The sequence below is a fragment of the Ambystoma mexicanum genome, chromosome 5p (assembly GCF_040938575.1).
Source record: "Ambystoma mexicanum isolate Mex_15411 chromosome 5p, UKY_AmexF1_1, whole genome shotgun sequence".
Taxonomy (NCBI): Eukaryota; Metazoa; Chordata; class Amphibia; order Caudata; family Ambystomatidae; genus Ambystoma; species Ambystoma mexicanum.
The window spans coordinates 816,053,829-816,077,636 of record NC_090930.1 but is presented as its reverse complement, the minus strand read 5'-3'; the positions used below and the strand labels follow the sequence as shown (position 1 = coordinate 816,077,636).

General features: G+C 44.5%; 1 protein-coding gene across 1 annotated transcript in view; it reads right to left on the bottom strand.

The window, feature by feature from the left end:
* The window catches only part of BMPER (BMP binding endothelial regulator), a 501,081-nt gene that overhangs the window by 117,764 nt on the left and 359,509 nt on the right, over positions 1 to 23,808 (bottom strand). Inside the window, exon 12 of the mRNA XM_069613241.1 lies at positions 23,091 to 23,420. Coding sequence (XP_069469342.1) covers positions 23,091 to 23,420 — 330 coding nt within the window. The remainder of the gene's footprint in view (positions 1 to 23,090; positions 23,421 to 23,808) is intronic.

Sequence of the window (23,808 nt, the reverse complement as noted above, 5' to 3'; positions counted from 1 at the left end):
AACCCTCTCATGTCACTGCCTGATGCCACACTATAGGGTCTGTGGCATCGCCAATCCAATGTGTATAGAAAGAATTGATAAAAGTTGTGCTAGGCAGCAGGCAGATCAATTACACCTATTATGACGTATGAAATCAGTGCACAATCCCGGAGCACGTTCCTCAACATCAGAACCTGAAAAATGAGCTGGGCCCGATTTATGATCCTTATATTTTTTGATCCACTATTTTTAAAAACTGACTGGCTCATACTCTACAGCTTTATACGTTCCATAGAATGAGCATTGTCCTGCATTTATAACCAAACAATGGAAGTACTAATATATTTCCCAATTTAAAGAAGTGATTGTAGTGGGCTCTCTACTTAAATGCTAAGTATATACAAATTATGGGAACAGGACTCGGGAAACTGGAGAATACCTGGAAAATATCCAATCAGGTGGCAGCATACAGCAACTCTCTTTAAAACAGAAAAATATAGAATGACAATTAAATAGTAAATAAAGAAAGTGTCCTACTTGCTACCAGTGAACAGCTCCACTTGGAAATTCGTTTTAAGATCATGTGTGGCCATCCACCACTCTGACCACCCAACCCACTCAGCAACATGGGGCTAACTGAAGGAAAGACACCTCAAAAAGAAAAAACAGAGCAGAAACGCATAGTGACTTACTCTCATCCATTCAACGTAAAACGTCCACTCTCCCTGAAGCCCTCAAACATCTCAGAAGCCATTAAACTGGATCCAGGAAATCAGACTCACTATACACGACACCAAATGCCATCCATAGTGTGCATAGTTCCATAGTTGAAGCGCTTTGAAACACATTGGGCCTCATTCCGAATGGGGCGGTAAAGGATACCGGGCACCGGTAAAGAGACCGGTGCTGGTAATCCCTTACCGCCATATTACGAGGTCCCTTAGCAGGTCCCTTCCTTAACGCCAGGTCTGACCTGGTGGTAAGGACCGGACCCGTTAAGGGACTTCAGAGCTAATAACGGTACCGCAAATTGCGGTACCGTTATTAGCTACTTCCCCATTCGCATTGAGCCCTATTGGGGCTCAAATGGGAATGGGGAATGGTTTGGTGAATGGGGACTTACCGGTCGCGCCAAGGTTGGACTGTACCGGTAAGTACTCATTCAACCAGACCGGACACGGTACCATTATTGGTGGTAGTCATGGTGCAAATAGCGCCATGACTACCACCAACCTCGGAATGAGGCACATTGTGTATAGGCGCTATATAAATAGACATATCATATCAGTATCCGCAGTATGTGTGGCATCCAACGCATTGCAACTATGCACCCACATCCCTGTACCCAACCTCCCATCTACAAACTATGAACAGTCCATTAGCACTGAGAAGCCACATGAATGTTCACTGTGCAAATACATATTACTACATGAAACCCAACCCTGTCAAAGGCGGTCACGTAATGCTCATGAATATCGCACATGCTCCTGCATTATACACCCTTCTTCGGGGGCTCATTCACTGCATAATTATAATTGTGGATCCTTGACGGAGAAAGCACTCTCTTGACGTAATCTACCAGGGCAACCAACCCAACTACAAGCTGGCATCAAATTCACCCTTCAATGTATGATAAAGTATTTGGCGCCGTGTTAGTCCAGTTTTAAAGTCAAGGAAAAGCCAGGTGGTGATATCGTTCATTGGACTAACAGAATATTATGCTGAGATGGCTGTTCCATAGGCTTTCGAAGTCCCAGAGACCTCTTAATCATATGGTGGGCAAAGGACAAATGAGTAACTAAAGAAAACACACAAAGTGCTGGACATAACCTTTACATGGAAAAAAGGCAAGGGATTCTCCCGCTTTAAACTCCATTGGCTGCAGGAAACAAGTATGCCAGGAATTCAGTCTTGCACGGCCTCTATACCTAACGGGCCATACATTGGAAAGGAAACAGACGCATGTTCAAACACTGGGGTTTTTGTTTTGTTGATGATCTATTTCTTGACAGCGCACCTGAGTAATTGTGTTCGAAAATCTCATTCTAAACTAATGGCATGAGTCACTGCTCCAGCAAACTGGTCCCTTTAATAGTTATGCTGTAGCTTAAGGAATGTCTAAATGTGGGACCTTCTACATTTAGAGGTGCCCCTAGAATGGAAGGTTCAAGCACATTCGTTCCATTTCGTTAGTGATCCTCTGTGTAGCCACCGTTCACAATCTAGAACCTCCAGTGCCTTCTGTAGGTGCACACACCATACATGTCTTTAGGAACTCACTCATTCATTCACTCACTCACAAACCACAACACACATACCTTTATCTGCATCTAACAGCAAGCATCGACCACTTCCACCAAATTCAACAATCACTTCATAAACATCCAACACGGGATAGGTGTCAGCTGGTAGAGACTCAACAGCACCCTGATACCTCAGGGTCGTGGGCACTATCAACAGATTAAATAAATAAATACATAAATAAATAAATAACTGCAAAAGAAGTTGAATATTAACAGTGACACACAGTCCTGCCTCTTTGTTACAGAAGATACCTGAATGTCAGTGTCGTCTCTTAAAAAGATATGCATACTATTTCAATCAGAGCTGAACATGAAAAGGAGAATAACCAATGCCACCTAAGAGCAGCCATTCCTATCTGTACCATCTGGAAGCACATAGGGCCTGATTACAAGTGTGGAGCTAATGGCCAGAAATGTGTTTATCATAAATGCCACGTTTTACTGCTTCACCAAAATTCTTCAATGCTGCCTGCTTTTGTGTTGTGGTAAATACTACTACATAAAAGCATTTACACATGTGCTATTGCTACATGTGGTAATCCTGCATGCAGGAATTTGGCATTTACCCATGGCATGTTCCATGAGGACTACCTAAGGGTTTGCATGACTGGGAATCCTGCAGACCCTGCAAGTTATTGCTTTCTTACCGCATGCAGCAGTGGCAATTCTGTTGTACTGTATTTCTGGAGGAAATACCACCAGTCATGCAATCAGACCCATAGACTGCCACAACTTGAGCAGGATCAGGCAGCTGCCAAAAGTCACCTTTCTATGTACCTACAGTGGACAAAGGTTGAGCCATGGATATAGTTCCAAATTACTGATACAAGGGTCCTCTTTGCAAGTTTGGTGTGCAGGAGGAAGCCGAGGCAAAATGGTGGTCATTGTGTTACTGAATTTTTACCATCAATTTCCCACACCACCAAATTACATCTTTGGAGGTAAAGATGAGATATTTAAATCATATAGCTGGAGATATCTCCTCCACTTTACCGGCAAAAAGTGGCAAATTAACTACCCACAGCAAATCAACCAAAGTTAGATGCAATCTATAATTGAGGAATAGCACCGCCACACTGCCACTTGTAATCTGTCTGTAAATCTACCACAGTGATTGATGGTAACAGTAGTCGTGTTTGGTGGTGTTTCCACAGGAATACCACTTAGCTCAGAATGAAGCCCTAAATCTCAAATAGGTAAAGTCCATGCTACCACAAAAGAAGCCAAATGCAAACTCTTTCTCCATCACCTCAGGTCAGCGCCCAAGCATGCAGTGGATTCCCAATCATGCAAAAAGGAACCATTGGGGCCAACTGATCTCCTGCATCCCCTAAACACCCTGCACTCCCCAGAGGGATAGAATACAACTTTCTGTAATTCACATCTGAAACTCAAACAAGGATGATGGTTTAATACCTGAGGATATATGAGGCAAGCAAATAAAAAGATACTCAAAGCTGCATATAACAGATTGTGCTGCATATTCAATTCCTTATTTAACATCATATAGAGCAGGACACACCGAAGGCCTGGATGTCAAAGGCTGCTCCACCACAAAGGGTAAACTTTCAGCAAAAAAAGAGGTGATGGCTGGAAGGTTTCAAATTGAACTTAACCACTGACATTACTCTGAGCAACACTCCAGACCATCGTTCTTCACCTGCCAGCCCATTACAAAAGGGGAAAGACCATATGCAAATCAGGCTTGTTTCCACCCCAAAAGGGGCTGTCCAGCCCGAACCGCTTGGTCACATCCCTTTTGCACCAGACCACAAGCATCCCCAAACATGTTTCGGCCTGTTTGGGCCACATCTGTGAGGAGTAGTTTGGGTCTCTAACCCCAGCAGTCACAGGACCCATGTCTGTTCATACCCGTCCCACTCAGGGTGAGTAAAGCAAAACAAAAGAGTTGATGGCTGGAAGGTTTAGAATTACTCTTAACCTATGGCATTGCACTGGATAACCCTCCAGATCAATTGTTCTTCACCTGCCGAGCCATTACAAAAGGAGAAAGACCATATGCAAATTAGGCTTTGTCCCACCCCAAAAGGGGCAGTCCAACCCGAACTGCTTGGTCATATCCCTTCTGCATGAGACCACAAGCATCCCCAAACATGTTCCCGCCTTGTTGGGCCTCATCAGTGAGTAGTAGCATGGGTCTCTAGGACCACCAGACACCAGATCCACGTCTGGGCATACCTGTCCAACTAGGGGTGGCTAAACCTAAACAAAAGGGGTAACGGCTGGAAGGTTATGAATTAATCTTAACCTCTGGCATTGCCCTGGGCATCCCTCCAGACCAAGAGACCCAAGCTACTCCTTGCTGATGATGCCCAATGATGCTGAAACATGTCTCTTGATGCTTGTGGTCTCGTGCAGAAGAAATGTGACCTAGCAGTTCGGGCTGGACTGCCCTCCATGGACTTACCATCTCTCTCCAACATATATATAAACTAACTCCACTGCACATTTGGCTAGAGAAAAGGTTACATGTGGATACGAAGGGTCTCACACCCCTATACAACTATAAGAGGTATTCAAAGAAAAATGTATAACCAAGGTGACAATAGAGACTGGAATATTAAAACACAATAAAACAAATAGATCCTGACATCCACCACAGTGGTTGAGGGCTTTGGAAAGTACAACTCTCCCAAAAGAGGTCCAGTGAATCTTTCTCAGGTGTTGTTCAAAAGTGAACCAAAGAAGTGGTGAGAGACCCCTTCTTTAAAAGGTAAAAGTCCACAGATGATTGGACTAAAACTAGCCTGTTTTAGTGGTCCAATACCTGCTCTTGCCAAAAGAAGTGGAGGGGATAGGAAGGAGAGATAGTGGAAGAGAGAAACAAGATGGAGGAATCTTCCTTCATCTGTACATAATTATGGGAATACCATCCACCATATCATAATTTAAGATTATTCTGCCACTAGTAGGTAGATTCATAATTATAGGTCTTCGGAACAGAGGTGCATATCTTAAATGCAGCCCCTGCACTGCAGAGACTTGGCTGTCACTGCAGCTGTCAAATGGTCACGTATGACCTCTGAACCTGCTCTGTGCCACTGGTCCAGCAGGTGCTGCAGATTGGGATACTGATGCAGCAGGGCACACATACACACTATGCTTTTGTCATGGAGCGTATGAAAGGGGAATCTGACCACCAGAATCCCCTTTCAGAGATAGCATTACCCACATACTTGTATCAAATTAATAAAAATAAAAAACACACACAAACATACACATTCCCTTATACATCCCTTGACACACCATTCCTTAAGATTGACTACATTGACTGCATCAGTTCACCTGTGCAATTTGCACCATTTCCTGATGCAAAGTGTTGCAGGGCACGCAATTTGTGCCAAGTCCTACAAAAATAGAAAATTGGAAATCCTATTGGGAATTAGGCATGTGCCCTTTTTTGAATCAGACATAACTTGAGTTGGTTCAAGTTTCACCCTTTTCCAGGTAAAAGATAAACGTACTCCTAGAAAGCATGGAAGTCATTTGGGGGCATAGGTACAACCCCAGTGGTCTCCTTGCGACCCCTGTATGAAAAAAGAAATGCTTTTACATTTCTTTTTTTAAACTGCCAGCTCCTAGGCTGCGGGATGGGCAGTGCCGTAGCGGGTCCTGGGCGCCCTGGTGCCCCTGCAGCCCCCACTGGCAGCCCCCATAAGGGTGAGGACATGAGGGGCACGCAGGGATGTCTTCCGGCTGTCTTCCAGCTGCCTTTCACATGCTGCATGCCCATAAACAACTCTTGTTTGAGGAAACCATCAGTGGATTAGAGAACAATCCAGCAGGGGCATTGCACTTGCAAATGGAGGTGTGCCAGCCTGCTGCTGAGTGTCTGTGGGGCGATGTTCTTCTTATCTCGTACACCGCGGTATTCCATTAAAGCCTGGTTGAGGGATGAGGATTTAGAAGAGTTCACCTCTGTGGAGGCACAGCTGAATTTACAAAGAAACCCTGCGGTAATATGTTAACAGTGGTTAACCATTAAGCACACGTGTTTCGGCACTAAAAGGAAGGTTCCTGGCGTGCCTCTCCTACGAGGAAAGGCCATTCACCACAAAGTGTTGCCGCTCCTCTGTGTCCTCATGTGCCTGCTCTCCTGCCTCCATGCGTTGCAAGTCACTACTATGAGTATCTTTGCTCTGTAATATACATTGGCCCTCATTAGGACCCAGGCGGTAAGGGGTTTACGCCGGCGTAAACCATGGCGTACCTTACCGCCTGAGTACGAGTTCCCTTAGCGCCATGGTGATTTTAACGCCTGCTTTTAGCAGGCGTTAAAATCCATGGCGCTAAGGGACCTTGTTGTTAATTACGCCACCGTAATTTACGGTGGCGTAATTAACACCTTCCCCACTCCCATTATGCCCTATGGGGCCAGGAATGGGAATGGGGAAGGGTAAATGGGGATTGGGGACTTACCGCCCCGCCAACCTCGGAATGGGGCGATAAGTCCGCCAACCCCCATGGCGGAGTTGGCAGCTTAGCACCATGGACCATGGTGCAAATTGCACCATGGTCTTCCGCCAAGGTCGTAATGAGGGCCATTGTGTCATTTTTGATACTTATTTGTTTTAATTCTTTTTTGTTTTATTGCCAATCCTACCACTAAATAGATCCCTACCTGCAAAACAGCATCTGAGGAGACAACACTTTAAACACATTCTAATACAGGCGATGACGGGGATGGGAACTGTGTGATTTTAATACAGTAGAATATTGGATACAGTCAAATGTTAATGGAAAGTTGCTGACGTTATCAGCCCAGAGAGGGCACGGATGAGAGGGCGGGCGGGGTGTGTGTTAACACACCATTTGTCACACATGTGGGATATATGCTTTTGATTTTCCATATAAGAGGACTTTTGTAGCCACACCTGTGGTATTTTGGACTTACTCCATGTAAAAATGCATATATTTCAAGTGCACATACCAGTGGGCAAAACGAAATAGGATTTAAACCCCACTTTAAATTGAGATTTGGGGTTTCCCGGTTGACCTTATGAGAAATGTAAGGGCAGCAAGTGGGACCTTTAATATTTGTCAAAACTTGACAGTATGTGAAGATCACTTCACATAGGGGCAATGGTCCCCCATGGAATTCTAGGAACATTTGGTGGCAAGTTGTGCATTTAGTGCACATTGGGCAAGCACATGGTTGAAAAGTGCATGGGTTTCAAAGTAAATTCTGAACGGGTCTTGGTCTTAGAAGGCAAATCATATTTGTTATTGGTACACATGTTCACCACAGTGGCCCAAAATCAGGGCTTGTATCTGCCAATGACTAACCATGCTCCTGCAAGAACAGAACCCCCTACCGGCCAAACAGTACCAGTTCTTAGGTGACACCCAAAATCTGTGACCCCCAAAAAAAGTGCTGCAAGTTTGTAGTGCCCAACATTATTAATCAGAAAAGCAGGATCCCGTTTCAGTACATAATAGTCACAGGCTGGCTGCACATTGCCCTTGTCAGAACTGGTAGCCCTTGCTTACACAAAATTATCACATTCTCTTTTTAGTGCATAATACAATGTATTTATTTAAGATTTATATAGCGCAGATCCACTGATCATAAGGCTTAAGGGCGCTGACAAATCCACAAAACAAATAAAGCAGCCAAAAAAGGCCACAGGAGCTGAAGAAAGTGCCAGAAGACAGACACTCAGACTGAGATGGTATTAGTTAAACAGGTATGTCTTCAGTCCTTTTCTGAACACTCTGTTGGAGTTTCTCTACTAGTTTATGAGAGAAAGGGGTGTGCGTGAGAAAGCAGTTTTATTTAACATGAGGAGGAGGCCACCAGACTGCTGACCTGCGCTTTGATGTTCAAATTACAATTGAGATAAATCTACAGTGTCTTGACTTTTTTCTTGACCTTTATGGCACAGTTATCAGACACAAATTGGGTGTATAGATCTTCCAGTTTGCAAATTTTAGGATCAGTGCCCATAAGCATGAGTTCTCTCTTGCTAGTGTTAAGGGCCAATCCATTGGCACACATCCAGCTTTGGATGAGAGAATAAATCCAATTGATTTCAGTTTCATCATCCGAGAAGACACCCGTGATGGGGATGATACACTGGGTGTCGTCAGCGTAGTTGGTGAACTCTATGTCATTACTGCCAGAAAGTCAAGGAAGAGCTCCGTAAAGAGGTTGTAAAAAAATTGGTGAAAGACAGGCTCCCTGTGGGACTCCCTGTATCAGATCAATGGGGATAGCGTCTGCCAGATTACTGCTCACTCTCCATTGGCGATCTTTCAGAAAAGAGGTAACCCAGGCGGCCGCCAGAGTCGAAAAGCCCGCCACCTCCCTCAATCTGGAGACCAACACTGAGTGGTCTTCCAGGTCAAAGGTGGCAGAGAGGTCCAGCAACAGCAGCACGCTGGGGTTGCCTTGATCCATATGGCGAAGTAGCCTAGATTTTAAATCCAGCAGGGCAGACTCAGTACCGTGCTATTCCCGAAAGCCAGATTGTCTTTTATTTAAGATGTCAACATTTCTCAAATGAGTCAGTAGTTGAGTATACGCAACTCCGTCGAGAATAGTCCAGGTTGTTGTGTTGGACGTCTGCTTACATTCACAGTAATTTGGCAATATGGCCCCATACACACTGATATTAACGCTACATACGTAGATCCATTCTTGTATGAAATGTATATCATTTTACAGTGATATTATGACCATTTGCTTCTTATTGTACTGAGGAGCAATGCTATGTGATGCCACTTCCTGTTTTGTCAAGGGGCAAACGATTGTGTGCCATCACTTCCTGTGATGTCACCTGGGGGTGGGATTATGTGACATCACGACATGTGATGTCATCAGAGGTCACAGGTATGTGAGGTCACTTCCGCGACCCCTGGCATTTTGGGGAAATGACATCCCTGCTAGAAAGTATTTTGTACATTGATCAGCAGCTGTTCTTTTAACACTCCCCACTACTTCGAGTTATTTAGACACACGCACTTTATAGTAGTAGTTAAACACATCTTCCATAAGATGATATGAGTTAATGTGATCTCTGACTTTCCCTCTCAATTAAGGAAAATGCGTGCCTGTGAATCCAGAGGCGTTTAATGAGTGAAACTGAACTTCTGTGAAGAAAAATCAAATGCCAAATATCCCACCATATTCCAGATGTCATTTGTTTGCACTTGGTGAGATTAACCCATGGATCACCTGCTGATTCTATCTGGGCAAAGCCTCTGACAAAACGTGTACTCGGATGTGTGTTCCAAAGCATTTGTTCTTCCAAACGATTAAAACCCTTCAGTTAAGATCTTCACCATTCTGAGCTCAGCCCTGCCACACAGACACATTTTTTGGTCTGCTTTGTTGATCTGCAGCTTTTCAACATAATTTCCAAAGCATGTAGAGACCACAAGGAAAAACACGTCTTTCTGAAGCATACAAAGAGTTGTTATGTCCCGTGGCCAGGGAACATTGTTTTGCTGGGCACTGTTAGCTGTTCTCGCGATTTTTGGCCCTGCACTGCAAGAATCAAGGAGGAGGAAATGGCATGGAATGAACAAAACTTAACTTGTGGCAGAACACACGCGGGATATAATGTAAATCAATTACAGGTGTAAAGCACTAGGGGGCGTGCAGCCAAATGACGCACTTCATTTAGGGAGCATGCTGGCTGTCGCCTTTCATGAACTATGTCAGTGCACGGCGAAATCGTGATAAACTCTTCTACAGTAAAATGCACGGATGCTTGTTGCTGAAGCCTAGCTGCCATTTTGTAAAGGGATCATTTTCACCAACATGAGCTCGCCTCACTGTTGACAGGGTGGTTCATGATGGGAGAAGACCTTTTTTCACGAATGACCAACATGCTGTCCTGGCAATCCATGGCACAGTGCACAGAGACCCCTTGATCTAGACACAGGTGCAGACACTTCAAGAAAACCTGTTGTGAAATCCTGGCTTCACCACTGCAGTCTGAAGTTGTATTCTGTTTTATAGCTAATTGTTACACAATATGAAGGTTTTGATAACTTGTATTGGACTATCTGAAAATACTATACAGAGATGGAAGTATTAGCGTCTACGTCAGATGGTGCAGTGTACAATTATTTGTAAAGAAAAGGCCACTATGCAGTTTTTTCACAAAATGAAGGGAAAAAAGCATTTTAACCTTCATTGGCCGAAGGAAAGTGTGCCTGAAATGTGGGTCTGGAATCTGTTGTCATATCTAAAAGAGCATAACAACTCCTGAAAGTAGAGAAGACATAGCAATTTGGAAACAGTACACATTTCTATCTGAGAGTTACATTTAACAAAAAAGGAAAAATTGTTCCTCTTTACATGTAACTGTTAAGTTAGGCCCAGGTAATTTTAAAGTGGGTCCCAGTGATTTCCTAAATTTACTGATGTTATTTAAAAGGTGTATCGTATTGAAATGAGAGGTTTAAAAACACATAATTAAGAAACAGGGTCGGTATTGAGTTTTTCTCGCAGTCTCTAAAAATGTGTTCTGCGACCTCTATGGGGTGTCAGGATATTATAGTGATTCACTGCCGCTGCTCCAGTTTCCTGGCACAATATGACACTAAAAAACATGTTCTCAAGGTTAAACTGGTGCATTCTCCAAAGTTACCTCAGAGTTCCTCAAGCTTCACAATGGTTTCCACGCTTGCATGCAGTGTGACAAATGCAAAATGCATTACCCATTTTTAAATGGCACAGTGCACGCTGTTATCTCAGCGTGTCTAATGCTCGGTAATTGGTGCCACCCATTTGACCTTAGAGGCCACAGTTTTCAATTGACGGTGTCCTGTGGCCCTCGCCCATTCGGGATCCTGAGCAGTAGTTTCCAACAACTGATGGTGAGAAATGGTACTGAAGGGTTACTTTCTCACTTTATTGATGTAATGGATTTCTGGAGCTGGACTCAAAGTTAGCCAAAGTATGTCATGAAACCTATATCTATGTTCTGAGCGCTATAGTATCTTCAGGTACTTGAGGTCCCACTTTCTTCTGTGTCTGGTATTCAAGAGGCCACCTTTCAAACCACCACCAATAGATCCTGCAATGAGCGCCCATCCTGTTTGAAGTGTTGACACACTGGTGTTACTGTTTTTGTAGTTTGAGATTGTGCATCTGTGTGGTTCATCCTTCCATGCAGTTCCTTGCGCGTTTCACCTACATAACTCCCTTGCATGCATTATTTCCATTGGATGAAGTACATAACATTTTGTGATCTGCAGTTGCATGTCATTTGTATCTGTATTGTTTGGTCCTGTGGGATTTTTATGGCAGATCTAGTATTTTTTTGGCACGTTTAGCATTTCCGGATGCTGGAGGGGTATGTTCTAGGTGTTCTGTGTTCTTGATCGAGTGGAAATTCACTCCTGGTCAGAGACTGTGCTAGGTTTCTTGGTTCTTTGTATGCAATTAGGTGAGCTTCTTTGAAGATGTCCCCCGTCATCCCTGTTGAATATTGGTTGAAGATCAATAGCAATCCTATTTAGTGCTGGCCGGTAGGTGACAACCAAAGTAATGCATTCAGTGTCTCTGCTGTCTCTCTATCGTAGCAGGCTGTCTCTTAATGGTTACAAAGACTTGTTAATAGAACTGATTTTTATATAGGCAGTTGAATAGTGGAAAACCCTGTACTGATGCTGTGATTGAAAGGCCCGTTAAAAGCGCTCACTACTTCTTCACAAAGAAATCATTTGATGCTATTGCATCCTTTTATTTTTGGAGAAAATATGTTTGTCACAAAATCTGTCTCTATATCATTTAAGGGAATGGATCATTGAATTAACCTGCGATAAACCAATAAATCTATTGGATAGACCCGATACATTTATAATGTTTTCACTGTGGAGTCCTTGGCAGGATTTATTTGCTTCAAAGGGCAGTACACTTGTACCTGTAGTGCCCTATCATCGCTTGACGTTTCTGTGGCAATACCTGCATTTCTCTTTTTAAGTGACAGCTTGGGATTATGCAGTGTCATTGAAATGGCAGGATATTGGTTTAGAAGGGTTGTGATTCTTCCTCACTTGGAACGAAATTGCATGCTCAACACTGATGTTTTTGCTGCAAAATCAACATTTGGTTTTGAGATTGAGGAGTGTGCACGTTTGCAAATAAAAGCCGATTTAACCCTTTTTATTCATTACATATTAATATGTTATTAGATAGCATTATATAATTGCAATGATAAAATAAGGATACACAGCAAGGGTGCTTACAGGAATGATAACTATACTTGGCTTCCATTAACTTTGAAAAGCCAAACATGAATTGCTGTTTTTTTCATAGTTTGTTCTAAAAACTTGAGTACGAGACTGAAAAACATCAAGGAGAAAGGGAACAATCACCATGTTGTGTTACGTTATGCTAAGAGTTCTTCATACTATGCAGTCACAACCGTAGTGGTCTAACAGTGCTAAGGTTTGTCTCGAGAGTAGTGTATTGAGCCCCCACTGTGGTATCCAGAAGTTGGCCTACAAGAGAACAGAACAGGGCCGCAAAGGGTAAAGGAGAAGAAAGGTTAAACACCCATGAAAGATTTGTGCAGGTAAGAAAGGGAATGAAGTGTAAGGAAGGCTTTGTTGTAGTTTGTATGCCTGTAGAGCCAGTGCAGAGTGGTCAAAGCATAGCTCTGATCAGAAATCGGCAAAGGCTTAATGCTCCTTTGAAGAGATTCTGTTGTGTTGTGTGTATTTGTATACAATACAATATAACATTGTAATTGGTATGGCCTTGAAGTGCTGTGAGGATGATTGCCCTTTGGAAGACTATAGTCTGAGTTGAGAAGTAATGAAAGGAGTGGTATAATGCGTGTGTGCATTTATACCCAGAACAATCACAGGTAGGTAGTGGCTCGTTCCCTAACAGCAGCCCATATTATCAGTTGAGAGGACGGGTGCTGTGTCAAATTGTCAAAAGAGTCAAACGTGTATACCTATGTGGGCAGTTTCTAGTACTTATAGGGAAGTACCTGAAATGAGTTATTCAGTGGTTGCATGAAGGGCTTGGGACGTGCTCCAGCATGCCACTGAAGCACATAGGATTAGTTCTTCCCGTAACCTGACAAACCCGTGCAAGATGCCTCTGGAATTGCCCAGCCGACTGTCAGTGGGTACACACAGGGGACGAGAAATCAGGCGTGTGGGCTATGCCTCAGAGTGCCAGACTTGCATTCCCACATGCATGGCCAAGTTAATGAGTTAGGAGGGAAGAGTGACATGTTCTGATTATACAGTGTCTGAGAGTGAATATGATGCACAGGTTAGGGTTCCTGTACAGGTAGCTACATGTGTTACATGACTAACCGCGTAAGGCTACGATGTGCTTGTTGTGAGAAACATCTTCTCACAAAGAGCATGACTTGGTGTCTGCCACTATACCCTGTGACAGATGTGACAGAAGTCCTAGTATCATTTTGAGGATAACTAAGATGCTGGTATTTGGATGGGTTGCTTATAGAGTATTTGTGATTTAAAGCAAACGTGGCAAGGAGTTTTCTGGGGGGCACAATAACCGCCTTACCCAAAACCCACGCAGCATAGGACAGTGGATCTCACATGAAAGATGAGACATATGAAAAGGACATGCTGGTAGGAAAAGCGGAAAACATGTCTGGGCGATTGTGTACGAATGATACAGTTTCAAAAAGTGAGTCCCAGCCCTGATGTCTGAGCTGGCACTGCTTCGGAGATGTGGCTCAGTAGGACACGTGATGCAAAGACAAGAACACACAGCCACATCTGGAGCACGTGCTTGGCCCTTGAGCACGAAAACCCAACGTGACCCCATAGGACTGATTTCAAGCATATAACCTTCGAGCCACTCAATCACCCAACCCCCGCCTCCCAAAAAAGGACACAGTGGAATGGCCTTATGGTCTTGTTTACTGCATCTCTGTAATCCTTGTAACGTACATTAATCAATTAAAGCCATATGCAAACTTGTGTTGTATTTGTCATTAAGACCAAGAAACACCTTGGTATAAAATGTGAACTGCCGCTCTACAATACACCTGTCATGTTGTAGATGGGTCTCTGAAAAGATGAGCACTCGCAGTGGGAGCTTGAAACCACTAAGTCATGATCCGCTGCAGCTCCAACCAGTTTGGCATTACAAGATGAACAGCTGTGACTGTAAAGCATTCTCAGGTGCAGTCTTAAAAGGGGGGGGCTCCTTTAATGCCTAAACTCTGTTCACTCCCTTAGTGATCTGCTCAGTGTTTGGCAGAAGGGCAATTCTTTCTGCGGAACAGCTGTCCTAGTTTGCGTGTCTTGATCCCCTCAATTGGGGTTTCTCAGCATTAATCATTGGATGAAGTGGAAATTCCAGAAATAAAGAGTTAACATTTCATAGTGGCTGAAGGAAATCCTAGATCCTCTGCTTGGCTTGTTGATTATGTGCTGCAGCCAGGCATTCCCCTCAACGTAGTTATTTATGACGGGGTGCATTCCAACACCCTTTATTCACTTGTACGCCATCTTGTCTCTTTTGGATCCTTTCTCTATTTTTACATTTTTTTAAGGGTTGCGTCCCCCTCAAAAATCGACCAGTGCCTTTGATGTGCCATGTAAAACTAAGATGAAGATGAGCAATAAATATTAATATTGTGCTACATGTATCATCCGCCTAAGTAATAATTGTTGTTATTAGCCAAATCAATGGTACTTAATTTGTAATCACAGATATATGAATGGCTGGATTGGCTCTAACAATGATTGAAAGCTCTGCACGTAAATATTCAACTTGCTGAGGTACTTTGCTAGTTAAAAGTGTTGCTCATCTGATTTTTCAATCTTTAAAAGTGGCAGGCTATAATGCAAATCTATGCAAAAAGGACACGCATACTCGTCCTTGACACTTAAGGGGTTAAATCAACAATATTAGAAAAGATACAAAAGTTAGTTCATTAAAAGTTGCTAAATATTTCCTTGGAAATGTCTCTAGCTCAGATGGGTGTTAATGAGGCTGAGCCATTTTAAGCAACATTGCCTCCCATCTGCTTCCCGGTGGCCCAGTCCATTGGGTCCAGCGCCTGCTGTTGACTTGTGAACACAATGACAGATACTTGAATACAAGTGCTGCTTGTGTCTGTAACCGGACCAGACTTTATGAGAAATGTTCTCTCTTGCTTTGACATGCTTTTTTAATTCTTCGAACAGTACATTTTATGTTCAAGGAAACTGTACACCATTGGACAAGAGGGAGCACCCTGGCTCACTGTGTAGCCCACATTTCCAATTGAGTACTTCTCAGCCTTCCACCGGCTGTTTATGTACAAGCAGGATATTGTAGTCCCAAATCGGTTAATCAAAACAAGCGCGCGCCCAGGGGTTCGCCACATGAATAATTAAAATATCTTGCAGCCGGATGCACCCAACCTACGTGCTTGCTCATTCCTTAGCTGCGCAAACAATATTTCCAGATGTGTTTTCAGCGCGCAACCTGACCATACGGAATGCAAATTGCAATGTGGTCCAATATTTGCCTTGCTACGAAGATCGCATTTTATAATTCCAGTTTGTTCATGTAAAGTACCTCATCATTTTAGGCCGTCTCCAGAATAGTATTCCTATATCTGATTCAACATTCGGCCACGCACTTCTAGTCACTGGTAGTACGCATCCTGCACTTATTGAATTTATTTAAGTTGACTTTTAGATTGCATTCGATTAGATTGCTGTGTGAAATGCTGGACTTAAAACAGAGCTTAACATGAAATGGACGATAATACAGGTTTGCAAGTATCAGGTCCATTTCTCCAAAGCAGCATGTAAACGCGTTCTATTTTTCTGGGTTCAAATTCCTCCAAACACAATCCGTCATTAATGTGAGGCAGAGAAAAAAAAGAATTCTGCTCAGGATAATGGACGGGAAGTGCGAGGTGGAGGTATTGGGGAAAGGGTAGTGCTTTACCAATGAGTAGAGACGAGGACTTTCATTGCACCGTTTATTCTGTCCATTGAAATCGCATCCTGAAATTTCACATGGTGCCATGCATTAGATCATTGAATGTATTCAGAGATTATGCATCTCAGAACTGCTCCAATGGGATTAGGATTAGCGTGAACAACAGGAGGCCTGGGTGTGGAGGCAACCGAGGTTTGCAGTAGAAACAGCACGTCATACTTAGTCATTGTCAATACCAATGTCTCCAGTAGAATCCCACCTGGGATCCTCAAATCTTCACTCTCGTCCCACTTTGCCACTGACGTCCACCTTGTGGCTGCATTCCATCTCACCACTTGTACTTTCAGGACCTTAGACACCACATGCCTAGCAAAGCACACCATCGCCCACAAGGCTTTCTGGGGCCGGAGCCCACACTACATTCAACTCTCTCTTCAAAAATACCTTCCCTCTCGAACCCTTCGCTCAGCTACTTCAAACTCTCTCAGGGTCAGATGCTTCAACCAGCCAGAGAGTGGGGGTAGATCTCTCTCCTTGGCTGGTGCCTCCCTCTGGAATGGCCACCCTGACCCTCTCAAACTTGAGCCGGACCACCTGAAGTTCCAGAAGCATGTGAAGACCTTCCTTCTCTCCTCCGTTTTGTCTCTCTCCCCTGCTGACCTACCTGTCTGCAGTGCTGACTGGTTGCTTGGCTACCCTCAGATTTTCACTGGGTACATGGCTTCTCTTTGATCAGTTTCTCCTGCACTGCCTCCAGCCCTACCAAGCACTTAGGGGCTGTAACTGTAACCCTACATTCCCCTACCCCCTTGCACTTACCCGGAGCTGGGCTGCCCGGCTGCACTTTCTGAGAGCAAAGCTGCCCGATTGCACTTCCCCTGTCCCACTCCCTGGTAATTCTTCCCCTGCACTTTGCGGTGTCACACTTGCACGATCTGAAGGCCTAGTAAGATTGTTTGACTTGTCCTCCCTCTGTCTTCCCTCCCTTGTCTTGTTGCGCCTAGAAAAACCTGTTTACAGGAGCGTTATAAATTGCACATCATATCATATCAAAACACAGAAGCAAAATAAGCTACACACAGGGTTCAACCACCGCAGCTCACATTAACAAAAGTGGCCACATATACCGCTGACCAGTAATGAAGACTAGACTACAGGGCTCAAGAAATAAAACTGTACACTAGAACTAACTACCGCCAAATATGGGTCATGTAAATGAACACAAGGGGCCTCATTAGGACCCAGGCGGTAAGGGGTTTACGGCGGCTTAAACAGCGCCAACCCTTACCGCCTGATTCTGAGGTCCCTTAGCGCCATGGAGGTTTTAACACCTGCTTTAAGCAGGTGTTAAAATCCATGGCGCTAAGGGACCTTGTTGTTAATTACGCCACCGTAATTTACGGTGGCGTAATTAACGCCTTCCCCACTCCCATTATGCCCTATGGGGCAAAAATGGGAATGGGGAAGGGTAAATGGGTTAATGGGGACTTACCGCCCCACTCACCTCGGAATGGGGCGGTAAGTCCGCCAACCACCATGGCGTAAACATAGTTTACGCCATGGTGGTAAAGGTACGACCCAGGCGGTAACTTACCGCCTGGGTCGTAATGAGGCCCAATATCTTCATAAATTCATGGAGTTCTCCACCAATTAAGAGCTATTCTGCATTCTTGAAAGATAGAGGAATATTTTCTTGCACAGATCTATCTGCCAGTGCTTTCCAGGCAAACCACAATAGCTAAGCAGATTGGTTTAAGTAGAAAATCCATCTCGTACCCTCCAAGATATTCTTTCAAATACCTGCCCTGTAGACAGATAGACAGTCATACTTTGGGCTAATGAAATGCAGCAGAGCCTGCCGACCTCCCCAGAATGTGTCCTAGGAACCACATGCACACAACTAGTGGGCACTGTGCTGCTTGCCTTAATCCCCTAAGAGGAATGAAACCTCCTCCCCAACTCAGAAAGACTGAGTATTTAAGAAATATTCGAGCGGTTTGCCCTCGAAACCTAAACCCTGTTCTTCCCTACTCTCTCATATATTTGTTCCTTTATAACTGATTGGGGCTTCCAGACTGGACAGTCTTGACATGATCAGGTACAGGACCTTATCTAAGCCGTGTATTGCAGTGTATTACACAATTACACCAAAAACGCACATCTTCTATAGTCATGCAGTACGGCCTACAGCCTGTCTGAAGGTGTACCCCCCCCCACTCATCTATCGCAGGTGGCTTCCGCCATGATACCTCTCCCACTGCCCCATTTGTCCTTACAGAAATCCCGCACCCCTTCACCTCTTGGTCCTGCATAGGCAGTAAGGCAGTCGACCAATTTTCCTTAGATTTCTTTTAACCCACTATGCCACAGGTGTTACGCCCAATACTTCCCTCCCCCGCCTCTCATGGCCCCCCCAGGGGATGCTGACATAGCCCTGTGGCCCACATTATTTCCTTGGCCCCTCTTCCTTGTGTGAGTTTGCAGGTGTTCAAAAGGAAGACAGTGTGCTCACTTTTTTGAAAGTCAAGAGGCTTTGGGCCTCATTAGGACCCTGGCGGAGGACCATGGTGCAATTTGCACCATGGTCCATGGCGCTAAGCTGCCAACTCCGCCAAGGTGGTTGGCGGACTTACCGCCCCATGCCGACCTTGGCGGGGCGGTAAGTCCCCAATCCCCATTTTACCCTTCCCCATTCCCATTCTTGCCCCATAGGGTATAATGGAGTGGGGAAGGCGTTAATTACGCCACCGTAAAATACGGTGGCGTAATTAACAACAAGTCCCGTAGCGCCATGGATTTCTCTGCCTGCTAAAAGCAGGCGTAAAAATCCTCCATGGCGCTACGGGAACTCGTAGTCTGGCGGAGAGGTACGCCATGCACTCCGCCGGCGTAAAACCCTCTCCGCCAGGGTCCTAATGAGGGCCATTGTATTAGGCCTACACGCCACATGATAGAGGATCACATGTGTTGAGAGCTACTGATAAGTTGGCAGTGCTATTTATCTTGCTCAGCTGCCAGAAGAAGGCAAGCAGCAGAATTGTAGACATTTCATAAACAATGAGCGACAAGGGTTTGCACTCCTGGGTTCAAAACCAGTCAATTTGAAGTGAAATACCTTAAATCCACTCACCCGTTCCCTCTTTTTGCCTTAATTAAACACAAATATTCTATAGTGAACCGTACCTCTTGGTGATGCAGCCTTTTAGTTGTGGGCTTCATGACACAAGAGGAATAGCTGCTAATGTTGCAATCACACAAGCTGCTTCTCAGGCAATATTTTTATGTCTTTCTCCCATCCAGGTCACTTTTCCAAATGGAAATCTTTCTCAATCTCCCAATGTGCTTTTCATCTGAGGCATGCTTCTCACTGAAACAACACTGAGAAATTGGGCTCGGGATGTTGGCATGTTGCTTGGATGGAAGTAACCAGCGTTTAACAATTCAGATTTCCTTAGGTGTGAGCCGTGCTCTAGATTGAGGTATGGGAGGGCGTCTGGGGGCAGTCTGCAGTAGCTTTCTGTGATTGTGGGTCTGCAGTCATAGGGTATTGCAGTCTGTCAGCATACAGAGGCTGAGTGAGGCAATATCTTGCAGCTAACATGGCTGGTGGATTCCCCGATGTTATGTGCTGGCTTGCCAGTCATAGGTCTGAGTCAGCATTGCTGGCATTTTAGGACATCTCGGTTCTGCACTTATCCCTGGACTTACTTACATATGTCATGGGTGCATTGATCGATCATCACTGGCTGTGGCCAAAAAGGATTGGCACTTACTGCATTGGCCTTTCTTACGCATTAATTCCTTGAGTCAGCTGTGATAGACAGCAGAAGCGTTGCCACCCTAGGATGCTTGCTTCAGTGGGTTGACATGGGAGGTTCAGTCAGGCTAACATACTCAATAAGATTGCTACAGCACATCCCCGACCCAACATGCACACACGCTCTACCATTAGTACTTCCAACAATGAAGTACTAAAAAGAGGCAAAAACTCATGAGGCTGTGTGTAAGTGCCCCTCAGCCTCCCATCTACTTCTTCACCGTCAAATACTCAAGCAAGAAATTCGAGATGACTTTCTCATATATTTGCTGCATTACATACCGCCAGTCGCCATGTTTCATCTGCAGCCCTCACCTTAACATTGGCTATTTCCTCTTGGATCTCTCTGTCTCGCTCCTTCAGATCGGCATATGCGTGATCGCGCGCACACACGCGCGCGTCAACACACACACAAACACACATCTTGCACACTGCCTTGACCTATAGCTAAACCAGCCCCTCTGGCAACTGGTTAGATGGCCACCAGCTAACATCACCAGGTAGGCTGTCAGGTAACTGTTGCCATGCTGCAGCTCCCAAGCCAGGTAGGCATCTAGGTTTATTGCCCCTCCCATTTGCCATCCACACATGCAATCTCCCGTCCATGCACACATCTCTTTCAGGGTTATTTTATATGACATGTTAATAGCAGGTAGGGGACCACGGTTGTATGTTGCTTTGCCGACTGCAATTCTGGAATTTTGCCGAAAAAACGATTTTCTTTTTTGGGGAGGGGGATCCCCCAATCCCCTTTACCAACACTACTCACCCTTCCCCTATCCGACCCACCTGTTTACTCCTGTACCACCCCCCTCCCCACATCCTCAATTATATATTTTGGTGAGTTTTCGACGGAATTCTATCGAAGTAAAGTACTTCGATAGAAGTCATGTCGAGGAAAGGACCTTGTACAAAGGGCCACCAATGTGAGCATCCTGTTGGATCTTCTGAATGCAATTTTAAACATTCACAAGGTGCAGTGGCACAGTAAAGAATAAAGCGAGGTGAACTTGCTTTTATGCTTTCATTTTCCTTTCTGTATTGTAAACTGATTATATACAGCCTGCAAGTTACGGCCTGAAGGCAGGATTTACTGACTGAGGCCGATTCCATAGGAATCCCTTCGCTCATATCTGCATGAAAGTGTCATGTAGGAGCAAAAGGAAACACACTGATGTGATGGAGGAGGCCAGCATGGCAGAGATCTCATCTTCACTCCATGCCCCTCCTATACCTTGTCAGTGCTAGAAAATGGGTCGAAGAGGTCAATCAAGGCCTAATGACATCGCACCTTGATTTACAGGCCTGATTTACCACTTTCCCCATTTAAAATAAGAATATTTGTCTCCGTCTGTCTGTTTTCTGGCGTCTCAGTACTGGGCAATCCTGGGCAGTTTTGCTCAAGGTGGATATCAGTGCTTGGTTTGGGAAACAGTGATGGAGGCCTTGAAAGACTGGCAGACCGAGGGGGCAGGGTCCCCAAACACGGATATGCCCCTCACACGCAGGGGGGCATTTATTACCTACCTACAATCTTCCCTACCAATTGTGATGCAAGGGTGTTAATTATGGTTTTGAATGCATCATAATGCTGTATGTAAACTGAATGAAGTTTATCATGTTAATGGCTGAGGCTGCGCTATGTATCATTGCTATACAGGAGAAAGGTGAATCATGAGGCTTTTCTGAACGGTGCATATAGATTCGGTAAATAGCTATTGAATGATGAATCCCTGAGGTATAGCACACGTAAAATGCCGGCGCAAGTGTGGATTGAAGCAGTCTGTAGATACTATTCGAACCCATGGAGGGATTGCTGAGATATCGGTGGCCACAGTCTGCAGGGTTCTCTGTTCATTTTCACGACTGCCTTTTTTACAGTACACAATTACGAAAAAGGTCATCAACATTTTGGGGGGTTTCCCCCCAAACTCCCTCATCCCATCCCACTGATTTTTTACTATTACTTAACCCCCAAACACCTTATCTGCCCTTTCCCCCCCCCCAAATTTTGATGACCTTTTTCGTAATTCTGTACTCGTAAAAAAGGTAGTCATAATAATGACAGTCGATGAAAACGACGGTATACCGTCTGCAGACGGCCTTAGAGGATAATGTATTGCACAGCAATGAGCACCCCCATAGGGATAAGGAGAGGCAGCCTTCGTAGTCCGTGTACTTCATCAGGCAAAGGTCCTTGAAAGTCTCATCGGTGTCATGGTGGAAATCAGATTGCAGGTGATCAAGGGCGAGGTTGGCGTCAAGTAAGACTTAACACTAAGGGCCTGATTCATGGAACTTTTAGCGTGGTGCAAAGTGACTTTGCAGTGGTTCAAAGTCACTTTTAACTGGCAACAAACACCCTGATTCATAGAGCGGCGCAAAGTGCAAAAATACACTTGGCACCGCTCTATGAATCAGGGTGTTTGTTGCGAGTGCAAAGTCACTTGGCACGGTGCTAAAAGTTCCATAAAGCAGGCCCCACATTGTGACCGTTCAGATTTTGGATAGAAAGAGAAGCTCAGCCACCAAATGGAAATTGGGCTGGGGCTTTAGAGTTCCACGTCAGCTTTTCAGTCTCAATATTAGCAAAGCCTATTGAGAAGGTCGAGAGCAATACTCATTGCCAGACTCTCGCTTCAGAGAGCAGCATTGATAGTAGTCAACTATTGGATCCCATTCACTTCGGGGCTGATGTAGTTAACTTCTTCAGGATAGATGTCGTGAAAATGAAGCTGGTGGGTGTATTGAATTCTGAAATTGTATGTTGGCACCGTTAATGCGTTGTTTCTAGTTTGCCGGTATAGTGTGTGTTGGAGCACTGTGATGTAGACACACATTTTGCCAATACCAGCATTTGTTTAATGCTACACTGACTACTATTGTGGCATCTTCGTCCGCTGAATATCTGTGATGGAGGCTTGACATTTCTGATTGCACTGTCATATAGAGAACTTGTGTGTGTGTGTTTTGTGAGCCACTGCCCATTGATCTCAACCAGAGTACAAGGAAAATATTCAACCACACAAAGGAGAAATGGCAGCAGTTTTGAGTGACTGGTTAATTCCTTGTGCCTTACCTGCTTTGGTTATCACTTTGAGGAGGTAGCCATCCAGGTCCACCTGGAATTGTGGCGTTTCATAGGGCAGAGGTATGCGTGTTCCGTTCAGCTTGACAGTCAGATGCTGGTGGAGGCTGATGCTGCTTCCACCCATCAAAAGGTCCACCGACTTGGTCCATGAAAAGGAGCGGGTTCGGCGGGCATCGTTCTTCACCAGGACCTGAAAGGCTGAGGCAGAGGAGGAGCAGTCTTTCGTCAAAACATACTGGCACGTTCCCTGAAAGTTAAAAGTCCGTCCGTCAAAAGTGTTGTAGTGCGGGTCTCCAAATACAGTGCAAACTCCAGGCTCTGCAGACAAGTAGGAGAGAAAAACACCATCAAGACCAGTTTCAAAATGTATTGAAAGTTTACAGATTGCTCAACATCATGCACAATTCTGTTTGTCAGAGTATGTAGATTCCGACAACTACACCACTAGCAAATAATGCTTTTAGAATGTAGACTTTGAAATGACAGCTGCCCATCAGAGTTTGTAGGCAAGGTTTACATAATGGGGGCGAATTCTGAAATCATGGTTACATACTTCATTCACTAAACACAAAACAGATCCAACAGGATAAACACTTTAAGAATGTAAAGGCTTGTTCAATTGCACTGATCAACAATGTAAAGACTGCATTTTGTTTGTTAACACAGCTCGCGTACACATTTTTAATGCCAACATGTCTTCCTATGT